At 32.9% G+C, this 27,242-nt stretch overlaps 1 protein-coding gene across 1 annotated transcript in view; it reads left to right on the top strand.

Annotated features, from left to right (window-relative positions):
* DACH1 (dachshund family transcription factor 1) overlaps positions 1-26,554 on the top strand; it is a 425,270-nt gene extending 398,716 nt beyond the window's left edge. The window contains 1 exon segment of the mRNA XM_055335915.1: positions 23,729-26,554. Coding sequence (XP_055191890.1) covers positions 23,729-23,766 — 38 coding nt within the window. The 3' untranslated portion in view covers positions 23,767-26,554.
* Positions 26,555-27,242: the final 688 nt, after the last annotated feature.

Genomic DNA, 27,242 nt, shown 5'->3' with positions numbered 1-27,242 from the left:
TATTATTATGAATACTAGGTAGTCAAAGAAATTGATTTTTCATTGTTATCAATACATCCCATTCATTTCTTTTTTAGATAGTATATCCTCATCTTCGCATTTAAGAAAAATTTATTTAAAATAACTTTTTGCTTTGAGTCTTTTTACCTTTATTATCAAAAGAAAAAATTGATGATCATTATATCCAGTTAACTTGCTCACTGACGATTGTTGCAATAGAAATTATATGAACTGTCTACCAAAGCTGAAGAGGGTTACTATTTTGGAATATAGATTAAAACTAACTCTGGTGGTTTATATCGCATAGCATGGTTCCTCTTTTTTTATCTACTCTTAGACAGTGACAGTAGCCTGGCTATCTAAGAGAAGCTTTATTAAATATTCACAGTAATTTCTTTGAGATGGAACATAAATAGATTTTTATTTTCTGAAAATATTTTTATACTCCAGGAGTTATCAAAGTTATCTGAAGATATTTAAATTACAGGATTTGTATGTACAAAATAAGAAATCAGTACATAAACACCTGGTGATAGAAAGTATGTCACCAATTTTGATAGCATGTATATGTTTAGACATTCAAGATATATAACACTCTTTGCTATAAATTCTTCTTTAAAAGATAAGACATCATCATTTAGACTATAAATGTAAAAATGCTTATGGTGCATTATTCCACCTCCCATGGTTAGGGACAGAATGCAGACATGCCACAATAATGTTTTTTATTTCAACTGTTCGAACCATATTAATGAGAACATCATTTTGGAGAACTAATTATTTCTATTTGTCTTGTGTCACACTTTCTAATTCCCCTATATTAGCACAGCCAAAGCAAATTAATTGCTTTTCCAGCAGTTGAACCTTGTCCAAGAATGAGCTCACATTCCCTTCCATGTTCCCTGTTTCTGGGAGTGCATTGTGTCAGAAATTTCTCTTGATACTAAACATAGTCTAGAGAATATCTTTACAGATTTCTGTGCACTCACTTGATGAAATTTATAAGTTTAAGTGACCCGCCAGGAAAGATAAAGTTCTTAGCTGCAAGATTATACATCAAAACAGTTAAAGTGAAATTAAAATTAAATGAATGAATCTCACTGAAGCAAAAAAAGCAGTAATTAATGGTTCCCTTAATTGTCTTCATAAAATATTTGCATGGGTCTAATTTGCATAATTTGCATGTATTAATTAATCTTTCAAAGGAATTTTGTGCTGAGAGAAGCCAAAAAATCTCTTTGTTTTATTTAACATCTAATGAAATATTTATCTTCTTTAATGAACTTCTCATCTTCATTAAAATAAAAATTGCACAAGTTTGTATGTTTTAAATGTTTTTATAATTGAAGTATTCAAAAAATCTCTTTAGACTTACAACAGCTGAAAAACAAACACATTATTTAACATTCAGTATCATTTTAACAACAGCAACACTTAAAAAAAAAGGAAGTCCAATTTCACTTTCTCAAAGGTGGCAAAGCATTTGGTAAATGAATAAATGAATATAGCTATTTGGTTTTAAAAGTAAGATTTACAAAGGACCAATCATTTCTTTCAATGGTAATATTATTTTTATGGCTGAAATAGTGGGCAGCTAGAAGGTATATGTGAGAATAATCAGTATGTTTAATTATAGGGAAATGGTTCATTGATTGAAAATATTTTAACTGGTTCAAAGAAATTAGTCCATTAAAATCCACTTGCTATGTAGTAACAACTCCTAGATTGACAATATTTCCTGGCAGGAACTATCCAGTTCCAACTTTATTCTAAGTTTGACTGCTGGAGATTTGCAGCAGGGGCTTCTCCTCTCACAAACTGAGATCATAGTGAAGACCAAAAGACGTGCCTTGGAAAGCATGAAATTCAAAATTTCATCAAATGCCAAATAGTACAGATTCATGAAAGCTAGGGAAGAATGTGGGGAGGGAGCCCAGAAGTTAAACAGACATAAGGAAAGGGAAATTGATGATTTGTTAATGGCATTCTTTTTTTTTTTTTGATGTAACAGTGATACAGAACATTCCAAAGAAGAACATCAATTAACGTTTTCTAAAGCAATTTCAAGTTTGCACAGCTTTTTCACCTACATTGTTTTTGTGTATTTTCACTGCAAGCCCATTTTATATTTGAGAGAAGTGAGGCACACAAACACAAAGCAGATTGCTTGGGATCAAACTGTGAATTCAGGACCTCTGAGTCCGCTGGACTCCAAATGCCTTGCTCCTATCTGACATCAATCTTTTTATCTCATGATAATTTATGAAGTGGCTATGAGTGGCTAAACCCGATAATGAGGGTGGCATCAATTTATAAGGATTAAGATTCAAAATGCAAATATATAGTTCTTTCCTTGTAAAGTTTAGTAATGAGATAAAATCAATTAAATTGACTTTGGTTTCCTCTAGGATCATCTTTAGGGTAGTAAAAAGGCATTTTCATTAGACAATGGATATTTCTTAGCCCTCCAACCATTCTCATGATTTGCTGTTTCTCCTGAAGTTTTCCCTAATATAAAAAAGAAAAATTAAATCCTTTAGGTCACAAAAATAATTATTAATTGGTTCCAAAATGAATGCCAATACAGATTTTTTCCTTAACAATGATAATGTATTTAATAAATAACTGATTTCTGAAGGATTAAAATTTAACATTAAGATGACTTAGTTCTAGGAGATCAGTGGTAGAATGAGAGCCATAATCTACTGTCAAAACTACCATTCATTAATGTTGTGACCCTGGTAACTCACTTTAACTATTAAGACCTGTTCTATTACTGATATTTCTATACAATTAAAAAGACAAAGACATTTAACTTTTTATGAGTATAGACACACAGATTACACATGTGTGCAAAGATACATGGATTCTGGATTCTGGCTGCCTGGATTCAAATCACCACATTGATTTTTATTACCTGTAAAACACAGACTGCGTAATTAAACTTTGTGATTTCTGGAGTTCCTAATCTGTAAAATACAGATAATGATCACAATATCCACTCACAGAATTGTTATGGGATTAAGTGAATTAATATATGTAAAGAACTTAGAACAGTACTTGGTAGAGACTAAATGCTAAAAAGATTTTGCTCTTTTTCAATTATACACAAATTGAATATAATAATACTTGCAACAGTATTCATTTTGGTAAAAATTAAACATGCTTAAGATACTAAAATTATTTTAAGCCACTGCCACTAATTTTTTTCCATATGTGATACATCCTTTTTCTTTTAGCAGGTTTTAAGCTGTAAAATGCAAATTTTATTTACCAGATTTTCCAAGGCATTTAAAAAATTAATGACAGAGTGTGAATTTCAATATTTATGTCAATTTAAATAATATGGTTTGAGGAGATTTATTTGTAGCCAAATATTCTGTATGATTATTTATCTTTTTTCTAATTAAATAAATGATAAACTAGTTATTCTTGACTCATTTAGGATGAAAATGTTAGAGCTTCTTAATTTTTATATTATATTTGGCAAATTTCTCTTAATATGGTTTGTATTCTCATACAGTGTGGAGTAACTGCAGATTCTTCTAATTCATATATAATCATACTCGAGAGATAGTAAATCTCCACTTAAGCTTACTAATTACACCTATAAAACCATGAATGATGGCTACAAATTATTGGATCTGACTCTCATTCTTTATTTATTTCTCCCTGGGAGAAAGAGCACTGGATGGGGAGATTTTAGACCATAAATTATTACCATACATAATCAGGTTTGCTGTGTTTAACTTTGATTCCGTACTATGATTTTATATTAACTGATGAAATTTCCATTTTAACAGATTAAGAGCTAATTATTGGATTTCCATGACAAAATGATATTTACTTATAATTTCAATGTCTTCATTTTTTCATGATTTTACTGATTAATATAGTTCTAGGTCTATTTTTTTCAAGTTACCATAGTTTTTTGACTACTTTCTGTAAGTTCTCCAGCAGCATTATATGAAATGTTGCAGTGCAACCTTATCCCTAGTTTAAGTGTTGGAAATGGAGAAGAATTTTGCAAATGAGAAAAGAAGATTAGATATAAGACAACAGGAACAGAAAGTACATTCCTCTGCTAAATCTAACAAATGGTTCTGGGTTCCAGCCCAAGTGGGACCATAAACTCAGTACTACCATGTCTTTTTTTTTTTTTTCCTGAAGGAACTAAAAAATACGTACTTTTACGTAAAAAGTACAGATTTTAAAAAATACTGTGAAAACCTGAATAAGATAAATGTTTATTTACAGTCTTTGATAATAGTGAGAGAAAATCTCAATCCAAAAAAACCCAGGTTATGTCAACACATAAACCAAATTGAAAATAGAAATTAAGTCACGGGTATAGAGAACATTTCTCTAAGCTTTTGAGAATGAATGTGATGACTTTTCCTAACTGCTTTGATTTCAGACATACATTTGAGATAGAATTTTGAGATCCACTTGCCCACATTTTTCTTCAAATTTCTGCAATTCAGGCAAATAATTGATATGATTATTGTAAAGGATTAAAAATGCCCAGTCACTTAGTTTGTAAATTCTAATTATACTTCTTAAATTATTAGAATGAGAATTCAAGAAATTGCAAAAGATACTTTAATGTAAAGCGTTAGTGAATTATATACTATATCTCATAGTCGGTGTTTCCCTAAGAATTCATAGTCAATTCTGGTTAACAGATTCCCAAGACTCAGTGAATGAAAAGAGTGAAGTAAATATGGTAGATAAAAGAAAAGCATTAATGGCATGGCATTCATATGCATATGCTCTATCTTTTGGAATAAATTTCTTATAAATCTTATTTCTTCCAGGGGACCTTACTGAGATTTGTGATATACTTGTGCCAACTTTCCAAGGGTTGCCAGCAGCAGAATCAAAATATTTCTCCATATCATATTATTCCACTATTTGTAGATATTTTATTGTAGTCTTACAGTAAGATTTTTAAATGCAGGTAAAACTTAACTAGTGACTTAGTTCTCCTTGTTACATCTCCTAATATAGCAAATGAAAGCAGTAAGCCATTGTACTGAAGTGATTTGAGTTCAGATTAAACAGAAACCTCACTGGCTCTCAAAAAGTTACCCTTGTCATATCATCAGCAAACTATGGTTCAACACCCAACAGGTCATCCATCCCAAAGAAGGCTAAAAAATATGAGCTATCATGTTAGCAGGAGAGCAAATCTCTTTTTGATACAAAGCTGGGAACAGTACTTAGCTTAGTTTTCCACATTCTCTCGTCCCATAATTTCCTGTCCACAATAAAGTCTCAACTAATTCCAAAAATACTGATAGCATTTATCTACAGAGTAAAAATGTTATGAAAATTAATACTTGAGTGCTTATAAAGAAACATACCAAAATTAGGTAGATATTTTTAGGATGTTTATATACTTAAGTTTTAGTATAGCTAGATTTTTGTGTTTTTGTTTTTGATGAGTCACATATGAATTGATTTCTAAATTAATGTTTAAATATTTAGTTGATGGGTAATTGCCCATTTTGATCTCAAATGTGGTTCTTGGTTGCCTTGTTTTGAATAATATTTCAACATGTGATTCTATTCCTTTGTGAGAAAATTGGAACACAGACATTTATTTAAACCCAGCAATTCACGTAGAAAGGCTGTGAATTATCACAACTCAATAGGCTCTTGTGCAAGTTGCTGGTACAAAACAAAGGAAATACAAAAACATTTCCAATGATTTTCTTAATGTTAAAATTTATAGCCAACAAAGAGGTGAAATTTTATGTCATTATTCAAAGATATAGGCTTTTATATTTTAACACTTTCAGGAACTTTAACATGAAATATTAGGGAACAAGTATACATGCAATTTTAGCAATATTCGATGCATCAATGACTGTTTAGAATTCTGAGACTTGAAAATAATGACATTTTAAAATATTTATTTATTTATGGGGGGGGTGCAGAAGGAGAGGAAGCTTCCAGTGGACTTCATGCTGAGCGTGGAGCCCAATGCAGGGTTCTATCCTACAACCCTGAAATCATGATCTAAGCTGAAGTCAAGAGCAGCTTAACTGACTGAGCCACCTGGGTACCCCCAAAATAACGACTTTGATTATTGTTTTTTACTATTGGCAGCATTTATAATTTCTGAATGAAATGAGTTAGCAATGTGACAAACGTGAATATATAAAACTAGACATTTTTAAATTATTTTTGTGATTAATTTTAATTTTAGTTTTTTCTTTACTGTGGTTTCTGTATTGTCTCTCTCTAACCACTAACTGGAGGTCCACATTTTCATATGGTTAGGCTAATAAGTAAGTAAGTACAGAATACAAATGAAGAAAGTTTTGGAAGCTCCAGAAATACAAATTTAAATTTTAATAAAACTTCAGAATCACTTCTTTTATCCCTTTCAATTAACTATTTTTCATCTGACGTCTCTTCTTAAAACCCCTCTGTCCACTGTAATTGCTATAAAATCTTCACTGCAGTATGGAATGGAATGACTGATATCAGCTTCTTCTTCTGAGGATCATCTTGTGAACAGTTTGGGAGAACACAACTTAAAAATGGCTGTCTGTGAAAAATGATTATCATTTAAAAATATATATCTTCTTGAATTTTCAAAGTTCATATTTAGTATGTTAAACACTCTACAAGGCATGCATTAAAGTTGATATATTGCACTTAAAAGTTAAATTAGTACTTGCTAAAATCATCTGACTATGAAACTTTTGAATTGAAAGTAACATCTCATGGGATGAATTTTGGCAAACTGTCTATTGTCACTAATTCTTGATAAATCTATCTGTTGTAACTAATCATTCTAACGAATGTTTATACATCAAGTGCTGGGGCCAGAAAAAAATGCAAAACACATTTTATCTTTTCTAGATAATATATAATCTAGTGGGATATAGACATAAATAAGTAGTTGTAGCAGAATATATACTGAGTTAATTCCTTTTGATAAAACTGTGGGTGTCAGGTGTCAGCATGGTAGGAAATAAGTCAAATTTTAGTTATATAAAATATGAAATATTTATACATTAAAATTTTACGTTAAATCAGGAATTATTTTAACATCAGATATGGCCAAATCATGTACCTACATGTCTCTATATTTAAAAACAAACATTGTCTATAAGCATTTTTGATAGTCATACTTTGAGGTTTTTTCAATAGGACTCATTTTTTTGTGTTGTTGTTTATAAAAACCCACTAGTAAACTTTTGGGAACATGTATTTGAGGCCCAAAATTAATTTAATAGATTGAATCTGAAATTTAGAAAATTTGATTTTTTTCCCTTAAAGATGCAAAAAATTGATCATTCTCTTTTAATGAAGTACTGCTTTGGTCTAGGACTACTGAAATGTAAACAAAGTACTTTCAGAACACAAGTCAACCAGTTAATTCCAGTTGGGTGATTTGTAAAGATTTTAAATATACATTTGTAAATATCCTCTGAGAAGTTATATTATTGACATATTTTCTATAATTTTTTTCAAAAGAAGAGACATAAATATTATGAGTGTTTCTGAGTATGGCTTTAAAACAAATTCCTAATAATATTTAGGAATATTTATCTGCTTCACTTTGTTTTATATTTTGAACCCCTTGTTTTATATCTAAAATCAATATATTAACTCCTAAATTCAATATAAATATTGCATGGGAAGTGTTGATCTAGAGTGAGAATAAAGAAGAATATAACGAATTCAGAAGTGAGGTAATGCAAATCTAAGTTCTGGTGTTGTGCAAGGAATAAGTGGGAATGAGCAGTGAAGTATAAGGGAAAATCAACTCATAGGACATAGAAAACAGCAGTTGATAATTTGAAGTAGGTGGACCAGAAAAGAGATCCAGGCCAATGGGGCATTTAGATAGAGATGAAGAGTATACATCCGGGTGAATATGGAGCTGGAACTTAAGTATGAGACAGTTTGACTGTGAAGTCCAGACAAGAAATACAGCTGTGGACACCATTAAGGCCTTATGTTGAAATACAGAATGTCTTTACTCAATCTCAATATTGTTATTCTTCTGATAAAGGCTAGAGTGTCATCTCTCCCCCAAGAAAAGGCTATAATAAGAGTAATAAATGCAACATTAAGAAGCAAAGGATGTTCAAATGACTAGGAATTAATACATTTGTCTACCAACCTTGCTTGTAATGAATGACCTAATATTTTTTTTTAAGTAGAGTAAACATTAAGTAGCTTTTTTTTTTTTTGTATTTTTTTACTGGAGTTCGATTTGCCAACATATAAAATAACACCCAGTGCTCATCCCACCAAGTGCCCCCATCAGTGGCCGTCACCCATCACCCCATCCCCCTGTCTACCTCCCCTTCCACTACCCTTTGTTAGTTTCCCAGAGTTAGGAATCTCATGTTCTCTCACCCTCTCTGATATTTCCTAAGTAGCTTTTTTTTAAATGGCAGTTAGAAAGGATGGATTACTCAGCATTGAATTTTGTTCATTAAAATGAGTATAATAAAACTGGGACCCCAAAATTTACAGTACTAGATTATATACATAAAATTAGAATAGAGAATGCTAAAAATACATAGCAGTGTATTAGATAATTCACATTTTGACTTATTTATTTTGCATCTTTGTTGATTCTGCAGATTTTTCCTATGACAAACTGTCAATTCAACTCTTGCATTAAGAGACATGTATTTTTCATGATATTGTTTCATATGGCAATTTGTTGGATATCAGTCCTTTCAAGTAATCAAACTACATTGAATAGAGCCATAAACAAAAAAGCGACAATAATTTACTTGTATTGTTAGCTTTCCCTCTGATGCATACATATTCTTTGCAATCGTTTGAACAGTATAATACATTCTTATTTTGATGAAGGGAAAGTAAAAATTACACTTTAGACTTGGTAAGTAAATAAAAAATGCTCATGTAATAGTGTTTTGAATTAACACAACAAAGTGTGTGTTATGCCAAAATAATACCAGTCCTACACCATATTTTAAGCTTTAGGAGTGCCATGATTTTTCAGTACATAAGACATTTGGTAATAAAGTCATCAAATGTCTGGTTAGAGTTGAAGCATTGAGAGAATTCTCATCTGAGCACTGAACTAGCAAAGAACCAGACCTGTTAAAGAGGGCTGATAAAGTAAGCTTTTCATACAGACACCATAATGCTGTCACGGTGGGAAAACAGGCAATATTTATTAATCAAGACTTAAGCAAGTTAATATTCTTATAGCTATACAAGTAAGTTAATATTCTTATAGCTATACAAGTAAGTTTCCTTAAAGATAGAACCGAGTTTGTCCAGTTGAAATGAATCAAGGATATATATTTTTTAATGGTTTTATTTATTTATTCATGAGAGACACACAGAGAGGCAGAGACATAGGCAGTGGGAGAAGCAGACTCCCTTCAGGGAGCCCAATGTGGGACTCGATCCCAGGACCCTAGGATGAAGCCCTGAGCTGAAGCCTGAAGCCCTTGAAGGCAGACACTCAACCACTGAGCCACCCAGACGCCCCTGAATCGAGGATATTATGATAAAATTAGTCGTTCATGGTTGAGCAATTTGGTATTGTCTAAGTGCAGCTGTGAGTTAAGCACTAAAAAAAAGTATACAGTTTCTCTGGTGGAAAAATAAAGATTTTATTATAAAGTGGTTTTGACATAAGCCCCAATGAGTTCCTTAAATTCATAATGTCTCTCGAAATCTAACCTTAATTCAGGATATAATGATCTACATGGTGACATAAGTTAATTTTATTCATGTCACAATTGGTAGTGATGGGGAAATAAGGCAATACTGACAGTAACCACAGCCACAAGCTATTAATTCTAATGGAAATAGTGGCCTATGTTACCATGACCCAGGGCAGAATTTCATAGTAGGCATGAAATATACATATATCAGCATTGATCTTTTCTTCCTAAATATATGCACATTTATTATAATATACTTTAAATGTTTATTTGTAGAGTTTTTGTGTTTATTTTTGAAATTGAATTAAAGAAATTTGACAATCTTATGGAATTTAATATATGCTGAGGACAAATTGGAATTTAAACATAAACTGTAAGTAAGTCCAGAGTGCTCAGATGTGTCCTGAAATTCTTTGTGTCTAGAGACAGAGACAATTTGTAAACTGCAAAGTTATCTATTAGCATTGCATATTTTTGTAATAGCACATTCTGGTTCTCTTGTCTTTTCATTGTTTTCCACTTTAGAAAGCATTTAGTGGCTTATATTTGTCATTGTTTGTGGTTGGTTTCATTGATATTTTCCTGATGAATTTGCAAAGAATTATGTCTGTTTCTTTGGAAAATACACAGCATGATAAATAACAATTTCAAATATTGCAAGATACCAGGTTTAATCAAAATTGAACCTAGCCAATCATCACTACCGATGGAGGGACATATGTAATATATGTAACATCTATTTTTAAAAGACAAATCCTCTAAAGTTGTGAAAACATTCTGATTTAGAATAATTTATTCCATTAGTGGCAAATCAGAGAGTTTTTAAAATTATTTTGATGTAGGGACGCCTGGGTGTCTGAGTCAGTTAAGCATTCGATCCTTGGTTTCAGCTCAGGTCATGATCTCAAGGTCGTGAAATCCAGCTGAATGGGGAGTCTGCTTGAGATGCTGTTTCCCACTCCCTCTGCCCTTCCTCCCCCTCTGCTTGCTCGCTCACTCTCTCAAAGGTAAATGAATAAGTAAAAATGAAAAAAAAAGATTTAAAAAATATTTTGATGTAGTAAGACAAATACTGTACTGGCGAACACACAGGTTGGTTTTGCTGTTTCTCTGATGTATAGGCAAGCTTCCAAGAGCCCTCACAAAGTGGCATTTGGCTTGATGACTTCACATGACCCAGAGTCAGGTCATCAATCTTTTCTGTGTTCCAGAAGAAAGCAAACTGAGATACTATACTAAAACATACTGTAAGTCACAAGAACTGAAATATTTATTTGTGACATTGACCAGCACATCTTTCTTATAAGGAAAGGAATATTAATTATGTGCTGTGGCACAACAAATTATGTCTAAACTTTGTGGTTTACAACATTTATTATCTCACAGTTTCTGTATATGAAGAATCTGGGAAGAGCTTAGTTGGGTCATCTGCTTAGAGGTCTCTTCCGGGCTACAAAAGGTGTTGGAAGAGACTGCAGTGAACTCTAAACTCAACAGAGGCAAGATCCACTTCTCAGCTTACTCATGTGGCTGTTGGCATGCCTCCCGTTCTCAAGGGTGTTGGATTGTTGGTAATTGGCCAGAGACCACCATCATTTCTTTGCCACAAGGACTTTCCATAGGGCAACCTACTTCAGCAGCTCAACCAAGTGAAAAAATCCAGAGAGAGTGTCTGCCAGCAGGATAAAAGTCAATTGTTTATAACCTAATCTTGGAAGTGACTTTTCTTCACTTTTGCCGTATTCTCTTCATTAGAAGCTAGGCGGTGGCTAGAGTCCATACTTGAGGAGATGGGGATCACACGAGGATTGTGAATATCAGAAGGCAGAGAGCATTACTGTCCTTCTTACAGGTTTCCTACCAAAGTGGCTAAGCAGAAAATGAGCCATCAAATTATCTGGCAAGAATGGTATCGAAATAAGGAGTATTATATAATCAAATATTTTCTAGACTTAAGAATATATCTAAAGGTAGACCAAGTGTGTGCATCACTCTTTGAAGGGAACCTTATCCCTGATTGGTGCCTACATGGGCACTTGCAAAACTTGCCAGATTAACTGCTTTCTCTAGGCTACTTTTTTGGACACTGTTAATTCCCATATTCTTTCTTTAGATGTGATGGTCCTGTCAACACATTTTCTTGCCTGTTTGCTATTCTATCTCTTTAATATAACTTTACACTTCTCTGGGCTGGTCTCTTGTGGGCTAATTTTAAAATTTAGTGCATGGAGGGCTACCTTATTTAATAATTCTTGTGTAACATGTTATTATTCTTACCCATATACTGTCTAAACAACAGTTGAGGATTTCATTAGATAAGATATAAAGAAAAACTGTTCTCCCCAAGAATGTCATTTCTTTAGCTATAACATTTCTCAAATTTATTTTAAAAATTTGAGACCTTTTCATGGAAGTTTGTCATTTGTCAAATTTAGCACTGGGCCAGTATTTTGGCTCAGCATTATATAAATGTGTCAAAGCTCTAGAGATTTTGAACTTTCTTCACTTACAGGTACTTCCCTAAACAAATACAACTTTATTAAATTGCTCATTCAGTCATGCTGGAGAAAATGGAAAAAAAATGGAGAATGGAAAAAAAAAAAGAAAATGTGAGAATTTTATGGGACCCTGGGTGGCTCAGTGGTTGAGTGTCTGCCTTTGGCTCAAGGCATGGTCCTGGAATCCTGGGATTGAGTCTCACATTGGGCTCCCCGCATGAAACCTGCTTCTCCCTCTGCCTGTGTCTCTGCCTCTCTCTCTCTCTCTCTCTCTCTCTCTCTGACTATCATAAATAAATAAATTAATTAATTTTAAAAAAATTAAAATCTTAAAAAAAGAAAATGTGGGAGTTTTAAAAGAAGATGACTTTCCCCTCCAAACTTAAAAGAAAATAACTGGGCTTTTCAAGAGTTGTTCTTCTAATTGTCACCTTTGTTGTTTTTTTTCCCCCAGAGATAACACATAAGTGTTTCCTGAAAGCAATTTATTCACTGAGGATTTTGACTGTTTCTTGCAGTTCTGAAGGCTATAAATGCTTAATTTGAAAGATCCGTTTCCCTTCCCTGCAATATTTTGTTTTATCAAATAAGGCATCACTTTTTTCTAATTATAGGCATAGTAGATAATTTATCCCTTCATCATTCAAGTTCAGATATGCCCTCAAATGATTATTTCCTTGCCTATCTGTGTCTTAGTCTTCTTTATTCCAGGAATGAATAGAAGAATGGAGAAAGTAATGAAAGGTTTTTACTATGCTTTACTTTGCTGAAGTTGGGAGGTCTCACCTTCCAATCAGGACAAGGTAACCTAAGTATAAAGCACCCCATTCTCACTTGCTGGTACATTAACCACTGTGATGGTTTCCCACTTCTTACTAATGAATGCTTAATTAGAATACACACACACACACAGATCCCTTACCAAAGTAGATCTACCAGCAATATTATTTTTCTTTGTTTACAGAAACAAAACAGAACTTTAAAGAGGTCTGTGTTATGCTTTTTTTATTTGTTTTTTATAAACTTTTAAAAGATAATTTGTGTTTCAGACACAGTTAATCAGAACAGTACTTTCTGTATACCAACAAATGCACATTAGCATACATAGTCCTAACTAACCAACTAACAGGTAATACAGTTAAGCAGACTTCATAAACTTTACAATTATAAAATTACCATTTAAACAAAATGAACCAATAGACCAGAATCCAGCTTATGTCCACACCCTCAGTCCAGTAATTTTCATGAAACTGAACCTGGTCTTTCAGGAGAACTCTATTAAGAAAATCACTAAGTATCCTCTTACTGTCTAATACCAGAATATGACTTATTGAAAGCCTTGTTGTTAAGCAGAAAACATTTTCTATGAGAATCCCATCCATGTAACCAGTAGAACAGTATATGTGGATAGTAGAGTGTATGTTCTCGATGAGTTATTGATAAATACGATATTGGTGAAGTATTTAAACTTTATATCATTTAGCAAACTATTTTATTTTTAACTTGTATTTGAAAGAAAACCATACTCACAGAAAAATTAAAAAAAACTATTAAAACTTTCATATGTCCTTTACCAGGATTCATCTATTATTAATATTTTGTTCCCATGTGCTTTTTAATTATTTCTACCTGCATGGTATTTTCTAAAGCTTTTGAGCATAAGTTGTATAAATCGTGGTCCTTTACCCACTATGTTTACCCATACATATTTCAGGGGGCATTTACTAAACACAAGGATGTTCTCATACATAAACATAGTATATTTATCAGTTCAGTAAACACTTCATTGGCACAGTACTCTTATTTAATCTGATGTCAAAATTCTGATTTTGTAATTTGACCCAATCATGCCCTTTATCTCATTTTTATACCATTACTGAATCCACATTAGTATCACATATTATATTTATTTGTCATTTTGCTTTAGTCTCTTTGATCTTGAGCTCTTCCTTGGACTTTAAAAAAATTTGTAAAGTTGACATTTGGGAGAATACAGTCTTAATGGAGTGTTCAACATTTTGCATCTGATGTTTCCTCATGATTTGGCTCAGGTCATGTATCTTAAGTCAGTAGATTACCCACACAAGACTATATTTTTCTCAAGGTATTCAGGGGCACACAATATCCATCTTCCCCTTATTTTGTGATGTTAGTTTGATAATTCCTTCTATATATTTTTTATTGAGCACTTATCAGGTTCCAAACAATGTTCAAGGAAGTAGTAATATACAAAATATACAGCTGTGACACATAGCTGTGACAGCACTTACGATCTAGTAATATGATATATGGGATCCAAACTCTGTCTCTATGAATATAGGCTGATTATTCACGATTAAAACATTTTGTTAGAGGGCTAATTTCTAACATTATTTATTAGAATGGTCTGTTCCCTATTGCATAGATAAACAGTAGACAGTTGATGATATGATTTTTCTTAATCAATTTTGCTTGGCTGCAGTCATGGAGGTATGCTTTTAAGAACATTGAGTTCCTAAATAGATGTCAATGCATAGAACCACAGGGTCCAGATTTCTACCCCAACTGAGGAAGATTCTTGAGTTGCAGAATAGAAGATCGTTAGTACCCAGTAAAACAGAATTATCTTAATCTTAGGTAGTAAAATTACTCTTTGGGTAGTAAATTATTCCAGAGAGTATCATCATGGAGCCTAAAATTGAGGCAAAGAGCCTCTTCTTTAAGATATCGACAATAAGGGATCCCTGGGTGGCGCAGCGGTTTGGCGCCTGCCTTTGGCCCAGGGCGCGATCCTGGAGACCCGGGATCGAATCCCACATCGGGCTCCCGGTGCATGGAGCCTGCTTCTCCCTCTGCCTGTGTCTCTGCCTCTCTCTCTCTCTCTCTCTCTGTGACTATCATAAATAAATAAAAAAAAATAAAAAAATTAAAAAAAAAGATATCGACAATAAGAATGTCACTTCTCAGAGGAACTGAGATATTTTAAGCGATCTAGCCATTTTGGGAAAAGTATTTTGCCTAGGGCTAGAGTTGACTAAGTAACTCCACACCAGCTGAGATTAACCACGGCTATCTGTGGATCTTCATATGCCTTCCCTGAACATTCTTCAATCCAGCTTTCGTTACTGGTTGTCTAGTTAGCATCCCATTTAGAAAGGATGTGATTAGACCAACTTGCTCAGTGATGATCCTTTCTAGCCATACAATGCCTATAGTCCAGTTCCACCTGCTTCAAATTCTCCAGTTGTCAAAGTTTGGGTCTCTCCTTGATTCTGGTGCTTAACTTAAGGTCTGATACAAAGTCCCTTCACATGAAACAGACAGTTGCACTTTTATTGTCTTAGGCTAAAGCTTAGTTACCTTTCAAAGTGTGTATCATAGTTTTAGATGATCTTCTAAGAACTTGTTTTATTTATTTTTATTTATTTATTTTTAAAGATTTATTTACTCATGAGAGACAGAGAGAGAGAGAGAGAGGCAGAGACATAGGCAGAGGGAGAAGCAGGCTCCACGCAGGAAGCCTCACGCGGGACTCAACCCCAGGTCTCCAGGATCAGGCCCTGGGCTGAAGGCAGCGCTAAGTCACTGAGCCACCCAAGCTGCCCCCAAGAACTTGTTTTATTTTTTTAATTTTCATTTTTTTTTAATTTTATTTATTTATTCAGAGAGAGAGAGAGAGAGAGGCAGAGGGAGAAGCAGACTCCATGCAGGGAGCCCGATGTGGGACTCGATCCCGGGTCTCCAGGATCAGGCCCTGGGCTGCAGGTGGCGCTAAACCGCTGCTCCACAGGGGCAGCCCCAAGAACTTGTTTTAAATTAGACTGTGTTCTGTCATTTACTTTTTTCTTTGAAGGGAGCCGAAAAATTTATAAAAGTTTTTGATTATACTTTTTTGTCTTCATAATTAACCACTAGAGATTTATTTCATATTAGCCTTTTAATAAACATGATATTATCTGCTCTGATTTCAAATGAGCTGAGCCATATTGTTCCATTAGGTAACCCATAACCCACTGCGTATACTAATATATTTGGCTAATATATATGGAATACACCTGTTGCAATGCTCTTCTATACAAGGTCCATGTCCACTCTTTAGAAGAGAATCAGGTACTTATATGGAGCATTCAAAAGGAATCTGGGATCTAGTCGTCTTTCACTTTGACCCAATTCTGTGGGCCTCAACTTCTGCAGCTACAAACGCTGAGTTACATAAAATTCAAAATTTGTTGCAACTTTTTCAGTTTTTACTTTTTAATTATATTTGAATATAACTTCTGGAAATCACTTAGACTGTTATTAGCTGCATTTCATGAGAAGAAATGATATTTACTCAGAATCCTCTTGTAAAAGGGCCTGTGCTGAACATCAATCTCTCTTAAAATATTTCTCATGTTACATGTAGACTTTGTGTCTCTGCTTCTTTGCTTTAGCAGTTGCAGAATGTTCTTACTCTAAATATAAAATTATATAAAAAAAGCAAGAAACAATATTTTCTTTAATTAGCTTCTTCCTTTGGGGGTTTTAGAAGAGGGGTTATGACTTGACAAAGATCCTTCCCATCTGTTCCTGTTTGTTTGCTTTTATTTTGACTTCCTCTCGTTGTCTTATCAAATATCACATGAATCATTAACATTTGTTTTCATCACTTGTTTTGGTTTCTCTTACTTCACATTATTAGGACATTATGTTGAGAGAGGCTCAAGGCTAATATTAAACTAATATTCTTTAAGTAAATATTAAACTTTCTGGACATATGATCTTATATGTTTGCCCTTGGTTATGTTAATATTTTCCTCAGTTCTGGAGTAGTGAGATATATACACATACAACTGTTTTGTGAGAGCAGCAAATTTTGTTAGGTTATAGGTGTCTGGAATATAAGTTTTGAACAAATAGATGCCATTTTTAATCAAGCTACTTCCTAACAGGAAATGTAATTTATTAAGCCCTTTGTACCAAAGACATGGTAGAGATTTTGTAGATGTTTGCAAGGAAGTTCTATTCAAAACTAGAATATACATCTATTTGTATATAATGTGATATCTTTCACTAGCATACTCCCTTATTAATGATTTCACATAGTTTTCATACAATGAAAGAACTGGATTTCAGATGTCATCCAACTAAACAATTTGAAATTGTTCCAATTTATATGCTATCTTCTAATATAAAAATCTTGTTATATAGTGTGATTGTTATTGAACAAATTTCATTAGTTTTAAAAATAAATAATCAAGGTATTCAATACTCTAGTTTTAAAGTATATATAGAATGAAAGCTAAATTTTATATCTGTCTATATGTATTAGACATTACCAATAACTACATATAATAATACCTGCAAAAACATTACAGCAAAATAGTAAAATTAATACATGAACCCAAATCAACCAAAATTAGAAATTTTGTGACAGATCCCATTTCTTCCTCCTTAGCCACAGCAAATGATATACTATATACTTAACATATAATATTCCTATATGTACCATCTGAGGGCTTCAACTGTATTTATTTATACATTTTTTGAGAGGGGTCAGGGAGAGAGAGAGAAAGCCAGGGAGGGTCAGAAGGAGAGGGAGAGAGAATCCTAAGCAGGCTCTACCCACAGTGTGGAACCTAATGTAAGGCCCCATTTCAGGACCCTGAGACCATGACCTGAGCTGAAATCAAGAGTTGGAACCTTAAGTGACTGAGCCACCCAGGTCTCCCAGCTTCAACTTTAATATTAAAGGCTGAGATCCATTTTTACAAGGGATTTTTAAAAATTTTAAGTCATTATCTATAGATCTAAACCTGCATAGTAACAGTAAATATACAAAAATTTACACCTGCAATAAGTTATTCCATGATCTAGCTACTTTCTTATACACCAAATTATAGCTGTAAGCATCAAATCACAATGAACTTTGGAACTATTAGGAATTTGTAATTTAAATAGTTTCATTCACTCCCTACTCCCAAATGCTTTTAATTAGAATAGACTTTTTAATTAAGTACTCCCATGCCCAAAGTGTATCTTGATGATTTTTCTGTCAAATCAACCTCCCATACAAAAGCAAATAATCATAGTGTTAAAGGAAAGATATTTTGTCTGAAACCAAACCATCAGAATTCTAGTTCTCATTTCAATTTATTCAGTTGAAATTCTGCATTCTGAAAGAATGCAGAATCTATTCCTTGCTGTCTTGGGGAAGATAGCAAGGAATAGATCCACAGGGCAGGCAGGCTAAAGGTACTGAGAGTCAAGCCCTTACCCCTCCAAGTCAGAGGCATGGTATTTCCTGCAATGAGAGTCCACTACTTATTAAAGAAAGGAAATGTAATGGACTGGATGTGAAATTTGGATTCATACACGTATCAAATACCTGCACTTTTATTTGCCAGCTCTGTGAAAATGTGCAAGAAACATAAGTTTTTCAAGCTTAATAGCCTACTTTTAAAAGGCACTAAGAAAGTGCCCGGGTGGCTCACTCAGTTAAGCATCTGCCTTTGGCTTGGGTCCTGATCCCAGGTCCCTGGGATGGAGATGGAGATGGGCTCTCTGCTCAGTGGGGAGTCTACTTCTCCCTCTCCCTCTCCTCTGTTGCTCCCTTCCCCCACCCTGCTCGTGCTCTCTCTCTCTCTGTCTCTCAAATAAATAAATAAAATATTTAAGAAAAGGTAAAAGGCACTGAGGAGATATATTTTGTTGAGTTGTTGGGAAGTTCAGGCTTAAAACCTATAAAGTATCTTGAACACAAATGCCCAGAAAATACTAGCTATACTACTAATAATTATTGCCTTTATTGGTAATTTACTTGATTTAAAAAAAAAACTCTTATCCATTTGAGGTATTAAGGAATAATTTTTTGGTAAACCTGGCCCAGCAACAAGAAGAAACAGAAAACATGTTTTCCTGTGGTCAACACGTGCAGAAATAAATATAGAACAAAAAATAGTGGATAGGTGTTAAGATTATCTAGTTAGAAGGTAAGTATAATGTACAAAGGGCAGCCCTTAAAGCAAAATACATAGATGAGACCTCTGAGTTTTCAGATGCAAACAACACACACCTCTGAATAACAAGTCTTAGCCATGGAATGACCTTCCTCTATAGCTTGTTTTTGTAGAGCCTTCTCTATGGCCCCATGGCTTTGCTTGCTGTTGAAAGACTCAAGAAAGGGAAATATTGAAACCATTATTATATAACATAAAAACAGCTCAGTGTGAATTATGGGCCCATATATCTTTCCTAGCACCCTTGCCATTCAACTTTCACTCAGGTGGTTTGTTATCAGAAGCCTGAGATAGACCCATAGTCCTATAATTCAGAGGCTTGTTGTTAGCTCTCTGGGTACATACAAATGGAGATATTTGCTGCGGATTTCAGGACCAGTATAATTTCTCCAGAACAATATAAAATTCTTTTTTCCTTACAGACTTTCAATTATCCGTAAGTATGTTTCAATAAAGATGACAAAATTATAAAGTAGAATTGATTTGAAAGTTAGGCTTTGTGGTCAAAAGGAGAGACAGTTACTCTCCAGGGTCTGTCTGTGCCTGGTGTATATCTGCTTCTAGTTAATTCTAAGGCAGATAATCTCTGATGCCCCAGTATTATTTAATCATGGAAATGCCTTAACTGTAGCAGGTGGGATCTGTTTTATAGCTGGCATCTTTAATGCTGGATGCATTTGTCCATCTGTTAGGAACATTAGTCAAAAATGCAAGGAGACATTTATTAAAAGTAGAATTATAGTAGATAAGATACTGAGAATATAAATATAATGTATATTATTTTTATAAATGTATTTTATATATGATCTGTGATAAAGATGTTTTCAAAATAAATATCATTGTTATATTTTTTAATGAATATAGTTTCATTTTAAAATTTAGTTTTAAGGATGCCTGGGTGGCTCAGTTGGTTAAGCTTCTGACACAATTTCAGCTCATGTCATGATATCATGGTGCTGAGATGAAGCCCTATATGGGGCTCCATGCTGGGCATGAAGCCGGTTTAAGATTATCTCTCTTTCTATCCCTTCATCCCTCTTCCAAAAATAAAATAAATAAAATAAATAAAATAAAATTTAGTTTCAGGTAGACATTAAAATGCTAAAGGTAATTATTTTTGTCATATAAGCATATTAATTTATTTCTCCAAAAGTTTGTTATTTGAGACTGCACAAAATTTTTAAGGCAAGCATCGTGCTGAATGCTGTCATTCTAATACTGATGGGATAAGAGATATGGATGCTACTTCTGTGGTTCTCAGTTGTGTAGTAGGCTCCCCAGATGTAACTTCAAAGTGAGACAAATGCTAAGGAGTTCATTCCTAGGATGCTTATATTAAAGAATAAATAGGAGCTCTCTATCTAGAGAAGTTCCATATAAGGGAGCAGAAAAATAAACAGGGAAGGAGGAGGTATTTATCTTCTAGATTTTAAAAGTAAGAACAGGCCTGAATATTCCAACACAGTACAGAGCTTGGCATGTCCTAGAATGCAAAGGAGAGCCAGGGTCATGGAAGAGGGGAAAGTGGTAATAGATAAGATTAGAGAGGAAAATATTGTATCAAATTATGTAGCACCTGGTAGGCCTTGGTGAAGAATCTGGCTAGTAAATCTCTCAAAACAAGTATTTACGCTCAGTGAATTATTTTTGGGTAACAACTCTTTGCTGCTAGAATCTTTCTACCTATCAGGCTGTAGACAACATGGAAGATTCAAAAGCTGTTTTTCAAGATTTTATTTTTTTTTCTTTTTCAATGTACAAAGATTTTAAAAAATCAAAACAAACCCTGAAATGTTAATTATGAGCAAATACTTTTCCATAGATATTGTGAAGGAATTTGAATTTGGGGAAAGTTAAGAATGTCTCTTGTCCCATTGTCTAGTGCTAGGAAACATTGCCTTTTTTTTTTTTTAAGGTAAGAGTGGAAATGATGCTCTCAACATAATTATATATAGCAGAAATACTGAGACAGTTCAAAGGATAAAGAAGTAGGGATGAAGTAATTAAAGGTTAAGAATTAGAAAACTTTGGTAAAAATATAGTATTCCTTCAGTTGCTTCTGAATCCTCTATGACTAGATCTTTATAAAATGTGTTGCCTTACATAGTAAAAATCATTATGATCAAAGTTATCTCTAAAAAGGTGCAAATTTTAGCCACCTGCTACTAAGTAAATGAAAAGCTGAAAATTTAGCTTATTTTTATAAATACCAAGTTTATTAGGTTTATTTCTAAAGTGAATAATTGAAATTCCTGCTAAACTAAAACTAGAAAGTTATCTATATATCTATATTTATATCTCTAATGTAAGTGAGAAAAACATAGTTTTGTTCCACGGGTGGGTGTAATCAAGCAAACAAGAAATCAGACCATGTTCCATGCAAAAACAATAAATATTTCATAATATGTTAATATGATACTGTTATATCCTTCAAAAGAAATTTTCATTAAAATGTTATGACTTTGATTTTGGTATTAGTTTAATACTTGATTTAGGAAATTTCTATCTTTATTGAATATTATCACAATGGCTACTTGGGAGCTGTAGTAATATTTAGCATTAATGAAAGATTATTGTTACTGACCATGAAGTAAAATGTTTTTAGACAACATTTCTAAGGTGATTATTGAGCATAGTTTTGCATGCCTTTAAGTCATGGCTCAAAAATAGTTGGTTTAATAATATATTTTCATTTGTGAATCTCAGATGGTATATATCCAAGTGTGTATGCCACTTACGGGGAACAGATAGTCACTGTCATTATTAGATGTTGTATATATTAAAAATAATGTTGATATATGATTATTGAACAGGGAAGATAAGGATGTTTAGAGATCCTAATAAATAAATGATATTAATAACAATGATTTAATAATAATGTTATTAATAATAAATAAATGTTATTATTAAAGTTGGATTAATTTTATTGAGGTAACCAATACTTGATATATCTTATTAGAAATTAGCCAGTATGAGATTGATATGATGGACATTGCTTTTCATGCTGTTGAAGGCAAATGGTGGATATTGGATGTTAAGAATATAATATGTTAAATATATATTTTATTTATTTCAATATCTACTTCGTGTAAGTCTCACAAAACTTGTCTCTGATTCATATGTATAACAAGTATTTATTGAACATGTACTAGGTTTGGGGGATATATCAATGAATAAAACAGAGTTCTATGATGTTTTAGAGGTCATATTCCGACTGTAGAGTTTAAGCTAAAATCAAACAGAATAGGGATGTAAAATTTGGGCACACCAGTATTTCTATGAAGTAAAAAATGGTTTAACATTGGTTTTAAGTTCCTTATTAGTTGCTGTGTCTACTATATATTATGTGAAAGAATTCAATGAGCTTAATGTTGAAAGTGAGAGCTGCACATATTTAGACTGTATTTTTCTATTTCCTGGATTTATTGTAGATTATTTCTTTATATTTTAACACTATCGGTCAGCTACCAGTCATTTTGCAAACATTTATGGCAATATTCAGTTTTAAAAATGCATGGAAAAATTTTCTTATTACCTTCTACTGTAGATCTTATAAATTGGAATTTAGATATTTTTTATACAAATATATCCAAAATTTAGTCCACACCACAAAGTTGGCAACTTGAAGCATGCTACATTTGAGAAATGAGCTTACATTTTGTTTTGTTTTTCCTCTGGATTTTTAATTTCCCATTTCTTTTTTTTTCTTAAGATTTTACTTATTTATTCATGAGTGACACAGAGAGAAAGGGAGGCAGAGACATAGGCAGAGGTAGAAAAGCAGCGTCCTCACAGGGAGCCTGATGCAGAACTTCATCCCAGATCCCAGGATCACGCCCTGAGCCAAAGGCAGACACTCAACCCCTGCTGAGCCACCCAGGCATCCCATAATTTCCCATTTCTTATTTCTGTCTCATTCGAATGGGATTATTGCATGTGTCCGATATTTGATTTGCTTTTTCACATAACCGTGGGTTTCTTAATTGGTAAAAGTTGAGTAATATATTTCCTTCTTAACATTTAATTGTTTGGCTAATTTCACTTCAAGGAGGAAAGACTATATAGTTCCTTGACAGTGATGAAATAACCTAGATGGCTTTCATATAAGTAGCAACAAATGTGCACAATAGGTACATTAAATGGTATACTTAACAACACTGCTAAGGAGTAAGATGGGAGCTTGGTCTTTCGTGATGGAGACACACCTGAGTGCATTCAGAGAAAATTTGGTTCTGCAAGCTTGGAGGAAGGAATTGTCATTCAACAGAAATCAACTAGCTTTGCATATCAGTAACACCCACACACTCATACTCTTATCTGTTTTCTGAGTGCTCTCAAACTGATATCAAAATAACAAATATATATTTATGAGTACTAGAAATTCTGTATTCTGATCATGGAAACTCAACGTAATTATGAAATTAACTTTAAGAATATGTGGAAAATGTTACTTCCTAAACAAGTGAAGATCGAATAAAATCTACAAATTTTATACCAGGCTACTTACTTTTTATATTCATAATTGTCCCCCAGATGTCATGAAATTAATTATTTCTTTATTGTTCATTTTTAGATGGAAGACTGTATTTGAAAACTACTGTCATGTACTGAATTTTTCCTGTTGAAGAAATCCATGTTATAGTAAAGAACTTTGCAGACATTCGTCATTGGAAAGTTCAGAAAAAATAAAGTCCTTTTAAGGGAACTTCCTCAATTTTGTGTATTAATGTTCTTTAAAAGTTTAAGTATTCTACAAAAAAAAAAAAAAAGTTTCCTCCATTGATTTTCACCTGTGGTTCATACCAGAGACCTGAGAATGTTTGTAAATGTACAAGTATCAAACTTCTTACAGTTAATAACACTGCAACTTTGCTGCTGGACACTTGTATACAGAGTTAAAGGCAGGCCTGAATAAGGCCTGGCTTTGTTTTTTTAATGGAATGAACCATTTTCCTCCTCTGAAAATTCTGGATCTGAGCACATCAAAAGACTCTTGTACCAGTGATCACTCAGACCTTCAGAATTATGTCCTCCAGAAACCAGCAAGAACACTTGGAAATGAACTTGTAGGGGGCATAGAGGATTCCTAAAAAAACAAAAAACAAAAAACAAACAAAAAAAAAAAAAACAAAAAATACAAACAAAAAAACAAAAAAAAATCAATAAATCAAAGAGTAATATTCTATTACATTCGATTTTAAACTAATTGTGGGTTTTCTCCTGAAGATTTTTTTCACATACTTCCAAAAGACCAACAATTGGATGTTGACAACAACCTATGAAATAACATTTTGCATATCTGAAAAGAAGCATTGAATATAAGCCAAAAGGTTTCACTGAAGGTCTTTTTTCTTAAAAAAAAAAAAAATGTAACATGTTTTCATTCCAAACTGGTAGTGGCATATAGATTTTAAAATAATGATGATGCTTCTTATTCAAACTGTTGGTCACATGTACAGTATATAAACATAAAACATACAAGGAAGGTATTATGTATGCAGTAGTATACTAGAGTTTAGGAAAATGAGAATTTTAGAAAATATGTTTTGTCACCCTGTTAGTCAGAAAGACACCTTTCTGGTTTTAACGCATGCAGGCATGTAAATATTTGTCTGGAGTCACAGTATTAATGAATGAGATCTTAAGCATCTGGTGACATCAGAACTCTGTGTCAGCCACTTTTATTTGTATATTGAACCCTAGTTAGTGCCCCAAACTGCACTATTGAGAATGGATTGTGGCTGAACAGTAAATCAAAACACCAGAAATATTTTTATATGTTAATGTCATATTATGTTAATGTTGCTGAAAAACAAAACCTAACAAACCCTTGATGTATCAGTCCAATACCATGTAGCGCTGAGTGATAAAGTTAAAATGTGTTGTGCTTCCCCCCCACCCCGTCAGAGGGAAGGGTGCCTATGTGTTATTTTCACTGTCTTTTTGAAAGTTACAGTATGTGTTTTCACTTTTGTGCAGATAACTGGAAGTAAAGCTGCAAACAGTGCTTATTACACACTGTAGTTACCTTCTCTTTGTTTTTATTAATCTGGAGTTACACCTTTAAAGACTGATATTATGAATCAGGACGGTCGCTGTGCATTTTATGATTTTGCTGTCATCTTAAAATTTTATGATCATAGCATTATTTATTACCATAAAGAGCAAAATCCCAAATGTCCAAGAAAACTAGCTTAAAAATGTTTAAAGATAGTTCTGATTCGGTACTAATCATTTGGCTAAGAGAGGAAATTAACATTATAGATACTCTGGCACTAAGCTTCTATAGTTTTTAGGTCTTCCTTGCAATACTGGAACATATTTCTTTTGTGTAGTTTGCTATTAACCAGCTAAGTCCATTTTTTACTACAGTAAAAAAAGTTATATATACAGTTCCTATTTTAGCTTGCTTGAAAGGGAGCAATATTTTTATTTAAAATACTATTAGTAAATGCTTTGTAGAAACTTGGTTTTCGAAGCATAGTTTTTCCATAGCCATCTTTTGTTGTTTGAGCACAAGAGATTCTATTCCTTGTTGTATTTCTTGCTTTTCCCTGTATGCAGTCTTTAAAGGATTACAACACTTAAAATTGGAGGGACTTGTGGCAAGCTTTTGAATCATACATTTTTTAAAAGATTTTTTAAAAAGCCTACAACTTACCTAAGTAGTAGAATCAGCCATTGCTCTGCTCCTTGCATAGAGTCACCTGTTAAGTAGGTTAAATAGTTTTAAAATGCATACTTTCAAGACCTTTGAGAATGCTTTAGTGTTTGGTTGGTATAAAAGGAATTTTAGCAAGAATTAAAGAAAGAAGCTATCAGCTATATGTTAAGAGAGAATCTTACTAACATGTTGTAAATATTACAATTCATGAAATGTTATTTTAAGTCTGTAACTTAAGTTTTTTCTCCTTTTTTAGTTATACAGGTTGGTTTGAAATTTGTTTTTGTTTTTGGGTTTTTGGTTTGTTTGTTTGGGTTTTTATTTTTTGGTATAGACAAGTAAAATTGTGCCCATTTTATGGTTTCCATGCTTTTGTAATCCTAAAAATATTAATGTCTAGTTGTTCTATATTATAACCACATTTGCGCTCTATGCAAGCCCTTGGAACAGAACATACTCATCTTCATGTAGGACCTATGAAAATTGTCTATTTTTATCTATATATTTAAAGTTTTCTAAAAATGAGAAAAGGTTATTACGAATTTTGTTGTACAAAATCTGTACAAAAATCTGTTTTTACATCATAATGCAAGAATTGGAAATTTTTCTATGGTAGCCTAGTTCTTTGAGCCTGGTTTCAATGTGAGAACCACGTTTACTGTTATTGTATTTAATTTTCTTTTTTCTTTTCAACAATCTCCTAATAAAACTGTCTGAAATATCCCTGTGACTTTATTTACAGTTCGTCTTTATTAAATTTGTGAAATGCATAGCATTGAAGGAATATTTACTTTCTAATGGGAGGCATCTAAAAACAACATAAGTCAGCTCTTTGCAATGCGAGGGGAACAATGCTCAATGATTTTATTTAACATGCAACTGCTTCTATCTCTAATATGAATTACTGTGCTGAAAAACATCATAAAAGCACACTCTGTAGTTATTGTTTAACAAGCAGATTTTCCATATTTTGTTTCTTGCCAGCTAAGCAAACTGCCCACATATACATGATTTATTTATGTACATTTCTCAGTTTATGAAGCTGTTATTTGTACCCTTTTCCTTTATATTCTTATATTCCCATGATTCTTATTTCACAAGCTTTGTGCTGAATAATGTAAAGTAGACATGTTGATGGAACAAAATATATTATTCCCATATCTATAAGAGTGTAGATTTGTAACTCTATCTTAGTGTTTTGCTTTCATTCTCTATCATTGGAAAAAAATGCCTTTTAGAAACTTTGAAATTCCAATATCTTTTAATAATATAGACACGTTTTAATCAATCCAAAATGCTGCATATGAACAAATATTGGGTTACTATCTCTGTGAATATTCTAAACGTTCCCAAGAGAATGGAAAATGGATTTTTTTTCTGTCAAAAGAAATTATTTCATGAATTAACAAAATATGATTTTCCC

Source organism: Nyctereutes procyonoides, unplaced genomic scaffold (genome assembly GCF_905146905.1).
Source record: "Nyctereutes procyonoides isolate TBG_1078 unplaced genomic scaffold, NYPRO_anot_genome, whole genome shotgun sequence".
In the NCBI taxonomy this organism is placed as follows: domain Eukaryota; kingdom Metazoa; phylum Chordata; class Mammalia; order Carnivora; family Canidae; genus Nyctereutes; species Nyctereutes procyonoides.
The sequence above is the reverse complement of the archived record's forward strand: the minus strand, read 5'-3'. Positions and strand labels throughout refer to the sequence as shown.